We start from the raw sequence: 12998 nt of genomic DNA, 5'->3' as shown, positions 1-12998 counted from the left end.
CCTCCACTCTCCATCGCTCTGCCTGCCTGCCAACTACACCCTGGACTCACACAACCTTCTCCTGTCCACCTCCTCTACAGCCATCGAACCTGCCACTTCTCCTCCACTGAACTTCACCCAGTCCACCACCGCTAAGACCTGGTTTAAGACCGTAAGAACAATTCAAACACCAAACGTATTATTCTCTTGGTTCTCTGGTTGTGCCTCGTATTCATGATTGTTTATTTTTTCGTTTTAGGTTTCCGGTCTGTTCCTGCTTTTCTGGAGCATTGCCCTTAGTTTTTCCTAAGCTTCATTTAATAAAATATTTTACTCTTTTACTTACCTGGTATTCACGTGTGGTTCTTCATGTCCTGGGTTAAGCACCTTGCACACAACATGACAGAATCAACCGACATACAAAATTGGATGACTCTAAACTTTTTGCTTTTAAATCAAGACAAGACGGAAGTTCTCGTCTTTGGACCAGAAATCCAGAAAAGGAAATTGCTTAGTCAGTCACCTGACCTGAATGGCATTACATTACTCTCCGAGAACAAAGTAAGGAGCCTTGGTGTTATCTTTGACCAGGACATGTCATTCAAATCCCAGGTTAAACAGGTTTGTAGGATTTCCTTTTTCCACCTTCGGAATATTGCTAAGATTAGAAGCATCCTTTCCAGGAGTGATGCTGAAAAACTAGTTCATGCATTTATTACATCAAGACTGGATTACTGTAATCCATTACTCTCAGGAAGTCCACAGAATGTAGTTAGAAGTCTTCAGCTTGTCCAAAATGCTGCAGCTAGAGTTCTGATGAGAATTAAAAAGAGAGATCATATCTCTCCTGTCTTAGCTTCCCTACATTGGCTACCTGTTAAATTCAGAATAGATTTTAAGATCCTTCTTCTCACATATAAAGCTCTTAATAATCAAGCTCCATCATACATCAGTGATCTGATTGTTCCATATGTTCCTAACCGAGCACTTCGCTCTCAGACTGCAGGTTTACTGGTGGTTCCCAGAATATCTAAAATTAGGATGGAAGGCAGATCTTTTAGTTATCAGGCTCCTCTCCTGTGGAACCAGCTCCCAGCTTTAGTCCGTGAGGCAGACACCTTGTCTACTTTTAAGAATAGGCTTAAAACATTTTTATTTGATAGGGCCTATGGTTAAAATCTGATGTTAGCCTAGATCTGGACAAGTGGGGGAGTAGAGGGAGGTGGAGTGTACAGTCGGTAAAGACGGCTCTCCCTTGCCCTGCCTCCAACATGCCTACATCTAAATAGGATAGGTTATCCAGAGTTATCTCTGTAGTTATGCTGCTACAGGCTTAGACTGCTGGAGGATACACTGACCACTTTTCACACTCTACTACTTTCTTCTACAATCTGCTCTTTAACTGTATTATTTCCTGCTATTTCAGCTGTTAACTTTATTTTCTCTCTAAGTGTTTTTCTCCCCAGAAGAAGCTACAACGATGTTCTGCTGAGCTGTGGTGGCCTCATGGAGGGGGCCATCGACTAGCACACTGCTGCTAACCACTTAAACATTCTCCCTCTCCTGATAATAACTTTTTGCTTTCCTTAATGTTGGATGTGCTACTACTAGTTTACCCGTTTAATTATAGATCCACTAGGATAAATACAGTAAAGTTTATCTCTCACCAAATAGAATATTTACTAAGAAATCACAATATAACTATAGACACATTTCTTTGTCGTGTGTGTGTGTGTGTGTGTGTGTGTGTGTGTGTCTGCTCTGTCTTCTCCATCCCCAGTGAGTCGTGGAGGATGGCTGCTTATACTGAGCCAGGATTCTCTGGAGGTTTCTTCCTGTTAAAAGGGAGCTTTCCTCTCCACTGTCGCTGCATGCTTGCTTAGTATGAGGATTGCTGTATAGTCACTGACTTGATGCAATTTGCTGGGTTCCTTATATAGGAAACATTATTTCTGACTGGCTTAATGAACAGACCTGAATTGGAATGTTTATTATGTGAAGTGCCTTGAGACGACTCTTGTCGTGATTTGGTGCTTTATAAATAAACTTGAATTGAATTGAACTGAAAAAGAACCTCTGCCCATCGTTCTGCCTCCTGACGTCCACTGTCTCTCGGTTGGTAACTCTGAGCGGGGGGGAACATCATGTTCTCCACCTAGCCCAGAACCTTTGCCACCACAGATTCAGCTTTCATCAGAGTCACATTCTGCTGATTTCTCTAACGCAGCTGAGGCTCCTACCACTGCAGTCCAGCGAGACGAACAACAACTTGTGTTAAAATATCCTGATTGCAATAATCTTTCTCTTTCCACCATGTGGGCAGGTAAACACCTTTCCAGCTACATCTGTGGCCAGAAACTCAGCTTTGAAACTCGACTTCCGCCAGAGAACTTCCTTAATGGTCATCTCAACAACGGACTTATGCGCCAGCCACGGGTCGTCCCCGTACGCCTGGGCCGTCAAAGCACAAAGCCCCCGCGCATGCGCAGTGGTTGCCACGAGCACCGCTGCCCCACAACCTCTGGGGGGAGCTGCTGCTCCGTGTGTCACGGCTGTGTCACCGCTCTCCACTCTCATGGAGGAATGGACAGCGGTTTCTGCTTCACGTTGGGTGCTAAGAACTATTTCGAGGGGTTACAGGCTCCAATTCGCTTCTGTTCCTCCTCGATTCTCCGGCGTAGTGTTCTCCCATGCCCAGGGGACGTCAGCTCACATCCTTCAGGGAGAAATCTCCTCCCTGCTGGCGAAGGGAGCGATATGCATTGTGCCTCCCGATCGGTCTCAGAGCGGTTTCTACTCCAGGTACTTCCTGGTCCCAAAACGGGGAGGGACCGGGATTCGCCCGATCCTGGATCTGAGGGCCCTGAACCGATGCCTCAGAAAGTACAGATTCAAAATGCTCACGCTCTCACCCCTTTTGCGTCTGATTCACCAGAACGACTGGTTCACCTCAATCGACCTGAGGGACGCATACTTTCATATTCCCGTGTACCCTCCGCACAGGAAATTTCTGAGGTTTGCCTTTCAGGGAGTGTGTTACGAATACACCGTGCTCCCATTCGGCCTCTCGCTGAGCCCGAGGGTGTTTGTCAGGTGTACGGAGGCGGCGATCGCCCCTCTGAGAGGGAGGGGCATTCGGCTGGCCACGTATTTAGACGACTGGCTCCTGCTGGCACGGTCCAGAGAGGAGGCAGCGTCAAACACGCTGGTTGTGATCCCTCACTTGTGTGGTCTGGGTTTCAGAATAAACTGGCAGAAAAGCGCTCTACTCCCCTCCCAGAAAATAACCTTTCTAGGTCTGAATCTGGACTCGGGGGCGTTCACGGCCCGTCTCTCGACACCGCGCGTGAACGCGCTCTCGCTCTGCCTGGCGCGCTTCCGCCTACACAGTTCGGTGCGGTTTGCGTTATGCCTCAGGCTTTTGGGTCTCATGGCGTCGGCTATTTCAGTGGTACCACTCGGCCGTCTACACATGAGAGATTTTCAACACTGGGTGGCTTCTCTGGGTCTCTCTCCAGTGCGCCACAGAGCGCGCAGGGTGACGGTCTCTGCAGCGTTCGTCGCAGCGCTCCGCTGTTGGCGTCACCCCTCCCTCTTGGCACAGGGGGTGCCTTTGGGGTTGGTTCTCGTGAGGAAAGTGGTCACGACAGATGCAAGCCTGTCAGGTTGGGGGGGGGGGGGGCTCCTGGAGGGTCGCTCTGTCAGGGGTGTGTGGAGCAGAGAGCTCTGGGGGACACACATAAATTATCTGGAACTCCTCGCGGTCTTTCTGGCCCTGAGGCGCTTCCTGCCTTTTCTCTCCGGCCATCATGTCCTAGTGAGAACAGACAGCACCACGACTGTGGCTTATATAAACCACCGGGGGGGCTGCGCTCCGTGCGGTTACACACGCTGGCACGCAGACTGATCCTATGGTGCAGCAGGCATCTCCTCTCAATCAGAGCCACCCACGTCCCGGGTGTTCTGAATCGGGGGGCGGATCTGTTGTCCAGAGGGACACCCCTGTACGGGGATTGGAGCCTGCATCCAGCAGTGTTGGAACAGATTTGGATCCGGTTCGGCACAGCCGTAGTGGATCTTTTTGCCTCCAAGGAGAATGCTCAGTGTCCTCTGTTCTTCTCCCTGTGCGACCGACAAGCTCCACTCGGCGTGGACGCGCTGGCGCACGACTGGCCACGGGGACTGCTTTACGCTTTTCCCCCAGTGGCCCTGATACCACCCACCTTGCTGAGGGTACGAACCCAGCACCACACTCTCATTCTGGTGGCCCCATACTGGCCAGCCATGCATTGGGTGGCGGACATTTTCCAGCTCCTGGAGGGCCAACCTTGGAAACTGCCGCTTCGCAGGGACCTGGTGTCCCAAGCAGGAGGCTCGATCTTCCACCCTCATCCAGAACGGCTGGCCCTGTGGGCCTGGCCCCTGAGGGGTGTGGGCTAGTGTCAGCAGAGCTGCCCCAGGCAGTCATTCGAACCATTCAGAATGCTAGGGCCCCCTCCACTAGGTCCCTATATGATTGTAAATGGAGGGTGTTTGAAGCCTGGTGTCAGGGCAGGGAGGTCTCACCCTTCCAATGCCCGGCGAACGTCATTCTGTCTTTCCTGCAAGACTTGTTGGATGGGAAGAAGGCTTTCTCCACCATTAAAGTGTACCTAGCAGCCATTTCCGCCCGACACTTGGGTTTTGGGAGGAAATTGGCAGGTCAACACCCCCTGGTGTGTAGCTTCATGAGGGGCGCGCGCAGGCTTCTCCCTGTGTCTCGACCCCTGGTGCCCTCATGGGATCTGTCCTTGGTGCTGTTAGCCCTCTCCGGGCCTCCATTTGAACCTATGGATGGCCTGGACCTTAAGATCCTGTCTCTTAAGGTGGTGCTACTCCTGGCTTTGGTATCTGCAAAGCGAGTTAGTGACTCTCTGTGCACCCATCCTGCACCCAGTTTGCACCCGGTGACATGAAGGTGTCCCTGAAGCCCAACCCTGCCTTTGTGCCTAAGGTAGTGGGCTCCTTTTCTCCTATTATCCTCACAGCTTTCTACCCACCACCCTTCTCCTCTCCTGAGGAGGAGCGGTGGCACAAGCTGTGTCCGATTCGCGCGCTCAAGGAGTATGTGAATCGGACGGAGAACCTTCGCAGGGGGGACCAGCTTTTTGTGTCATGGGGTGGGACTCGTAAGGGGAAACCCGTCACAAAGCAGCGGCTTTCCCACTGGATTGTGGAGGCTATTTCTAAGGCTTACTCCTGTCAGGGCATTCAGGCACCTGTTGGGCTCAGGGCCCATTCTACTAGGGGCCTGTCTGCTTCTTGGGCCCTTTTTCGGGGGCTGTCAATCCAGGAGATTTGTGCTGCAGCAAGTTGGGCTTCTCCACTTGCATTTGCACGCTTCTATAAGCTTGATGTTTCGGTCCCTGCAATGACTCACACGATTCTGAGTGTGGGGTCTTTGGCGGGCCAAGACGTATCCCTGTAGGTTGGTGTAGGTTGGTGATCGCTGGATAAGCTGTCTGGCAATACGGGAGTCTCCATATCCCATAGTGAGACATCGAAACGAATGTTAAGAAAGAGAAAATATAATTTTATATGGTTAAAACCATCTGGCTTATGTGCACTTTTTAAAACACTGCCCAGCAAACATTCGGACGTTTAATGACAGTTGAACGGTCACAACTGTAAAATAATATCACAGGAATTAGGAAAAAATAACACAACATCTACTCTATGTTCCTTGCCCAGACTCGAACCTGGATCCTCCAGGGGGAGAGTCACCCGCTCTCCCAGCTGAGCTATGACAGCAACTACTGAATATCAGATTTTTTTATATAGATAGGTAGAGGGTAAAGTGCGGGGTAAACTAACCAATCAGAGGACAGAGAAGATCTGCCACAGGCCACGCCTCCAGAGTGCCAAAAACCCTTCACAGCCGAGCGAGCGGAGCCAGAAACCGAGCGCGCAGAGAGGCTGCCGCGGGCGCACGTTTTCCTCTGCCGTGTGCTCGTTGGCAACGCGCGCACGCAGGTTTGTCACTTGTGCACATCCTTGTGCGCTCACAGACACAGTTTGCTCCCTCTCAGTGCACAAATGACCTCTCGCTATGTATATTTTCGCTCGCGAGTCCCGTTCACACGCGCGCTGTGGACCCAATCCGCGTGCACGGGTTGTGGCACGGGTCTGGCGCCATAAGTGTCGACACTTTGTCCTCATAGGACCTTATCAGCTGTTGAAAATCGGTTCCAATTTTTCCGCTGTCCCCACTGTAAATTTGTGACATAAAATTTTCTGTCACAAAAAGGACACAGCTGATTTCACACCGTGTGAAAACTTTTACACAGCTCCTCCGGACAAGTGCCTTCTCGTGTTATAATTTCTAAATTATGAGCAGGACATGGAATTTTCAAAGACCAGTCCACACCCCACGGAGGAACTCCAAAATTGAACAAAAATTGTTCTTACCTGTGGGCCCTGGAGTCACCTCTGTGGACTGGGGACCGATCCGAAGAGCACGTCTCTACTCCCCCAATCTGGGTCGCCAGAATGTGGTTCTTTTCCTCATCGAAACACAGAGAACGAGACAACTCTGTCCTTACAGCGTGGGGCTTTATTGTACAATACGGTTTTATACAACACCAGTCTTTGGGACAGCGTTCAGCCAGGACGCAGAGAGCCTCCGGCTGCATCTCATGAAAAAGCCTGCTCATACCAAAATGAGACCCCAGTTATACTTTTTACTGACGCCACTCCTGCATAGCTTAGGAAATGGGTCTCACATACACATGAATTGGAAACTGTTTGGGGAGTCTTTCCCAGCAAACCATACAACAAGAGGAAACAGCAGTTTGTACTCAAACTACAGATAACCACTTCTTCACTGGAACTGGCGCAAGACTTTTGGCTAGAGACAAGGTGTGGACGTGATAAGCATTTACTGGAAACCATCTCAAAGTTGGCTAGAAAACAGGATAGTAAAACATCGCGTACGCATGCACAGCTCTTGGCTCCCACAGAAGCAGTACAGTTAAACAGGAAGTTTACTGATCTCAAAATCTCATTCAGTACAGAATCCATTCCTTCTAATATCCTAATTATACATCTAGGTTTATGAAACCACATGTAATCAGGCTGAGTCAAACAAGCATTGAACCAATTCATCTTAAAGGTTCCTATAATGGCTGAAGATCTAAGGCCTTAACACCACCTCTTTTATAATCCTTAAAAATCCCAGTTTGTGATATTTGTACCTGTTTACTATCAAATCCTGTGTTTCCAGTTCACAAACTTGTCCCTTTTCACCAACGTTTCTCACCAACGTCAATTCTAAATATTCCTCTCAACTTGAAATTATACATTTTTAAATACATAAACTGTGGCCGAGGCTCCATGGTCATCCACCATCTTAAAATACAGTAGCTGTTTAGGGACATACGAGCTCCACGTTCGGCGTTTGGACTATGCCTGTAACCTGAAAGAACCAGCAGAGGGCAGCAGTGCACCCTGGAAGCCTGGAGTCTGCTAATTCAACTAAGAAAAAGAAAAGAATAGCTAAATTGTTGCTCTACTTCAAGTCAAAGTCAAGTCAAAGTCATTTATTGTCATTTCTACCACATGTGCAAGACATACAGAGAAATGAGATAGAGTTCCAGTACACACAATTCAGAGATTAGACATACATGGGCAAGACACATGACAAGAATTGGTGACTGCGGTCATTCGCAACACGAGTCGCGCTACCTTACTCCAGGTACTTGTTGGTTTGAATTAAAAAACTATTAAATCAAAAGACACATAAAATTTGTCAGTTCGTCATCATGTCCAACACAAAGGAAGCTGCATCCGATTAGTGCCTCTGACTCCCAAACTCAACTCAAGTTTTTCATTCATCTTTTCCCAGTACCAGAACTCTCAATCCAGTCCCAACGTGTCAATACCAGAATTCCCGACCTAGTCCCAACGTGTCCGTTCCCAAGTGCTTCTACTTCCCGCAGCCTGCCGTCTCCCAACACGCTCCAGCGCTCGTCTGCTAGCCAGTGGCTAAATCAGCATTGTCTACTTTATCTCCACAACACTTTACTAGCAGCGATGCAGTTCTCCACACGACTCAGAGGGTTTCTTCTCAGACGTTACCTTTACACTTGGGTCTCCTTTTGCCGGTAATCTGTGGGAGTTTACACACAGCATACACAGCGTCTCCCCGGCTCTAGCCATGTAACTGGCATCCTGTTTCCCCAGTGAGAGCAGCCCTATGGCGCTCAACCACTATAGCCACAGGTGGGAGGGAGATCTTGGGAGGAGCGCAGAGCACAATGACACCTGCAGGTTGATGACCACGCCAGGCTGAAGTCCACCAATCCGAAGGCGGGGGGGTTGGGTTTTCACAGCATCTGTCTGCATTCCTTCGTGGGGGTTTGTTGTTGGCATTCACAAGGCTGCCATGGCGTCATATTCGGATAACAAGACTTTGTTTGGGTCAGGCAGAGAAAATTTTCCTCTCTGCCTTGAAGTCTGTAACTGATCATTCAAGTCCTCCAGTGAAGCCAATTCAGGTTTTGAACATCTCCACACCGTCCAGTGACTCTCTCCAAGATGACATCCATTTTGTGCACTAATACCGGTAACGCAGCTAGAACATTGTCCAGCTTACGATTCACCTCGAGTAACGTCCCAGTCTGTGAGGTCTCCACACGGACGGTGCTTTCCGTGGGTGCGGGTCGCCCTCCAATCGCTCCCGTCTTCCCAAATTTCCAGAAAACCAGATATCCTCCCACTCCAATCAGAAGAAATCCAGTGATCATCAGGCCAAACATCCACACATCTTCGACGTCCTCAATGGACAGCTGGGAGAGGCACACGATCTTCCACTCCCTCCAGGAATCGAGCATATATGCCGCTGCGTGTGTCCCTTGCGGGCAAGTGGGAGCCCCCTCCTCCGTTCTCATCGTAGAAAAAATCTTATCAATCGTGTTGAATGACCAATTAATTAAATCCATTCTAAAAAATAGGGTTTTTCAGAAGAAATGCAGAGAAGCGCTCTGTGGGCAGACAGGACAAAGAGCCTTGGGAAAAAAAGATAAGGGAGCAAAAGCAGAAGCGTCTGTGCTCTGCGAGTGCCGGAGTTCCCCTGAAATATTCTGTTTCCCTCAGGCAGTCAAGAGCAAATATTTCCAAATCCACAGAACTTATTATGAGGACTAAACTAGCCCAAATAAAAGATGTTAAACTGAGTGAAATTACATCTTTTTACATAACTTTCAAAAATGATAAATAAGCTTGCTGCAAAAGAGTGAACAAGAAAGCTTTTACTGTATCTTTTTTATTGTTTTAGGAGGAAATATAGATAAAAAACCACAAGCATAACATTATTGCTATACAGAATATTTCAGGGGAACACAATTTCTCACAACACCTGACCTCCCGGCTGACGTCACCCCTCCTAAGTGTGTGAATCATGACCGCTTCAAGATCTAACAGAACCAGCTTGCTTCCTTCAGAGCTGGTGGGTTGATAAAACAGTCCTGATTATGAATACTTTCTTAAAGCGGTCGTGTAGCTCGTTTTAAGCTTTGTGTGGGTTAGGCTACACAGGTTGGAAATGAATTATACTGTCAAACTCATGAGTGGGCCACCGTAGCTGCAATACTTTGAACTGCGTGGCGCTGAAGAGTCGCAGTTTTTCATCTTGATTTCAATGGATTTCACACACGGGGTCTTTAACCAGTTGAGATCTTTTAATAGAATGGGTTTTATTTGTCCCAAAAGTTGTCTTTCTTAATGTTTTGGGGAGAACAGAATAGCATGGATAGGTTATTTTATTTTAGAGAGGATGATTCAAATAGGCTACAGTTATGTCTTCTGGGAGTTTTCATCTTAGAGATACAATTAGATATGTTAACGTCCTCCCTTCAGACCGTGTTTCTAGTGAAAACTATTTCAGATATTTCATTTCTGACTTCAAACTGGTAAAATGAGAGCTTTGCTTTGTGCACAGTAATGCGGACATTTGTGAACGGTTTGTGAAAACGTACTTAAATTACAACACGAGGGGTGTTCCTTTGTGCTGTGAACAAGTCGCGTCCATCAGCTTAAACACAGTTACTGCCATGTGACCACTTTACACGTTGCTGCGCCACCAGGCTACAGTGGTTGTTAGGTTTGAACTGGTTTCAGAACCTGCTGCATGCCCTGGTTGGACATGTCTTTCTGTAAAAGGGACGGTGATGATCACGTTATAAAAGGAAACGTTTGAAGCATAACCATATGTAGAAGTACTCGCATCAAGTGACTTCATTCGTATTCTTTTGTAAAACTTTAAGCTAATGAGTCAGAGGGACATGGACAGAAGGACAAACAGCTGATGAGTGGAACAGTCCAGAAGCTTTTTCAGGTAATCAAGTGCTTTCATCAGTTACCCGGACTCATCCTGTCTTGCTAATGAGAGGCCCCGCTCTCAAGGCTAAATGTTAATGGGCAGAACAATGGTTTTGATGCTGACTGGTACGTAGTCATCCTCGTCCCTAACCTCCATCAAGCACATAAAAGCCAGTCCAACTCCAGTTGCTTCACCAGTCCAGACAGCTGTGGGCTTCAAGCCAACCCAAAGAGAAAACAGCAAATAGATGCAGTGAGACTGCAGACTGGGCTCCAACATCAGAACCCACCGAAGACGACCAGCATCCCAAAGAGAAGCTCCAAACATCTTAAGCCATGGAACATCTCCAGGTAGGAAACTTACCTTGATGGTAAACATAGCTGCTTGACAACATCTCCTCATCACTCTGACATTAGCTCCTCAGACTCATGTTTGGTCTGTTTAACACAAGAAATGTAATCTCGGGGCTTAATTAGAGCATCTGTTAGAGTAGGGAGAGCTGCGGTGTCAGCATCAGGACCAGAACAAACACCTAAACTTCTCGCTGCCCATCTCTAAACAATTTAAAAGCATCAGACAGACTTATTCTAGCTTTGAACTTCTTGTTTTGCAGCTGGGTTTAAGTTTACTGCATGCTTAATTTCTCTGTTTTTATACTACGTGTAATATTTTATTATTTATTCATAGTTGTTATGATGTTTTATCTGAACGTGTTCTGTAGTTTTTCTCTCTGTACAGCACCAACGTGTGTAAAGGCCTTTATAAATAAATCGGTACGGTATCTTAAATTCTATAGCCTTGATTCTTACTATTGCTCCTTAGAGGACGGAGAACCTCCGACCTGTCTGGGTTGGAGCTGAAGCCCATGAGCCAGAGGAGGACAGCCTCCAGGTCCTGTCCAGTGGTTTGGGCTCAGGACTCAGCTGAAAAACCTCCACCCTAGATGAACATGTGATGCTGAAATTAAAGTAGTGCCTAATGGTGAGGGATGCTTTGTAAAACTACTCTTTCTTGAAAAGGCGGTTCATTTATAATCTAAGATTATTGTGAGCAAGTGAAGCTGGACGTTGTCACTAATCCAACCTAAAAGGAGATTCTAATCTATGAGACGGACTCATTCATGCGAATCCAGATGTTTCCGCCTTTATCTCTGTGATGATTATGGCTTACAGCGGATGAAAACCCACATCTCAGACAATCAGAATATGGTGAAAAGGTTCAGTATTCTAGACTCAGTGTCCCACTCTGATCAGCGGATGAATCCAGAACACCTGCAGAGGGTTCCTGAGCCTTTACAGCCCATGTGTCAGACACAATCGTTTTTAAGTGGCCCGCGAGATAAATATCAAAAATGACCCGCTGGCTGATTTTACCGCAAAGACTACAACTCCCATGATGCTTTGCGGCGTCAGCGCGGAGCCGACGCGCCCCCTCCTTTGTGTTTTTTCCAGCGCCTGCTGCCGGGTGTCTGCAGCTCCGCTGTCTCGGACAAACTACACTCCTCTCACTCAGCGCCGAGTTCACTCAGCTGTTTTCTGACGTTGAAGCCCAGAAACGGAGATTCTAGCCGCTCAGTAATGTGTTCACGACTGAAAGAGAAAGTTTTCCTACTAACGTCCAGACAGAGCTGATATAACTCCAGCGAGCAGCGACACGCTCAAACCAGCACGACTCTGTGGTTGTGTTTCCTCCCCGACACACAACAACGTGGTCAAGCTGCTCAGACATGTTCATCAGCACAAACCTATGTGAGCACCTGTTGTCATCTAATGTTGTCATTATTATGATGAAGATGAACAAAACAACAGGAGTCTCCTCCTCAGCTCAGATCAACCCCATGATGCAGGTATCTGGCTGGAACAGGTGAGCATCACAGTAAACCAGTGGAGCAAACTGAGCTTTAAATATGTTGGTTTGATGCTCTTTTTCTGCTCCAAAACATGAAAGTTAACAGGTGAGATGTTGCATTTTCATTTAAGATAAAATGATATTTTATTTTGTTGTTGGCCCGTGAGAAAAGATTTAACCTACAGTAAACAGGAAGTGGAAAGGCTGCAGATAGATGAATAGAATAGAAAATCCCTTTATTGTTCCTCAGTGGGGAAAGCTAGACGTCACAGCAGCGATGACACGTATTACAGGAGAAAAAAGGAGAATAAACAATAAGAAAAATGAATAAACAAGAAAACATAAATCCTGAATAGATTTATAAAATGCTGATTATACCACAAGTAATGAATACCACTGATGCCTTTTATTTAAAACTGACTTGCTCGTGTGTCATTCGGTTATTCCACATTCAGTGTTAATGCACAAATATGTTTGTTTCCAAATTTAAAGGTTCAAAATTGCATATATGTTGATGAAGAAAATATGCAAATTTGCCGTCACTTTTTCAAAAAATATTAAGTTTGGCCCTCGACTCCGTCCCAGAGTTTCATTTCGGCCCCGTGTGAGTTTGAGTTTGACACGCCTGCTCTAGATGGTCTCTCAGTGGATTGCTGACATTAATGGACTTTTGCACCAGATTCTAGTTTTTACTGTTCCACCTGTAATCTCCTAGGCCGTAAGCAGCACAGGAGACCACTGGGATAGATGTTTATTCCCCTTTGTCATTAAATACATTTATGCTGTGGACACATCACACAACCACACACTCCCT

At 47.1% G+C, this 12998-nt stretch overlaps 1 protein-coding gene across 1 annotated transcript in view; it reads left to right on the top strand.

Moving 5' to 3' along the window:
* The first annotated feature begins 9244 nt into the window (after nucleotides 1–9244).
* Nucleotides 9245–12998, top strand: part of LOC139063689 (uncharacterized) — a 5330-nt gene continuing 1576 nt past the window's right edge. The window contains exon 1 of the mRNA XM_070546317.1: nucleotides 9245–10686. Within this exon, the coding sequence (XP_070402418.1) occupies nucleotides 10672–10686 (15 nt within the window). The 5' untranslated portion in view covers nucleotides 9245–10671. The remainder of the gene's footprint in view (nucleotides 10687–12998) is intronic.

Source organism: Nothobranchius furzeri, chromosome 17 (assembly GCF_043380555.1).
Source record: "Nothobranchius furzeri strain GRZ-AD chromosome 17, NfurGRZ-RIMD1, whole genome shotgun sequence".
Lineage (NCBI taxonomy): Eukaryota > Metazoa > Chordata > Actinopteri > Cyprinodontiformes > Nothobranchiidae > Nothobranchius > Nothobranchius furzeri.
The sequence above is the reverse complement of the archived record's forward strand: the minus strand, read 5'-3'. Positions and strand labels throughout refer to the sequence as shown.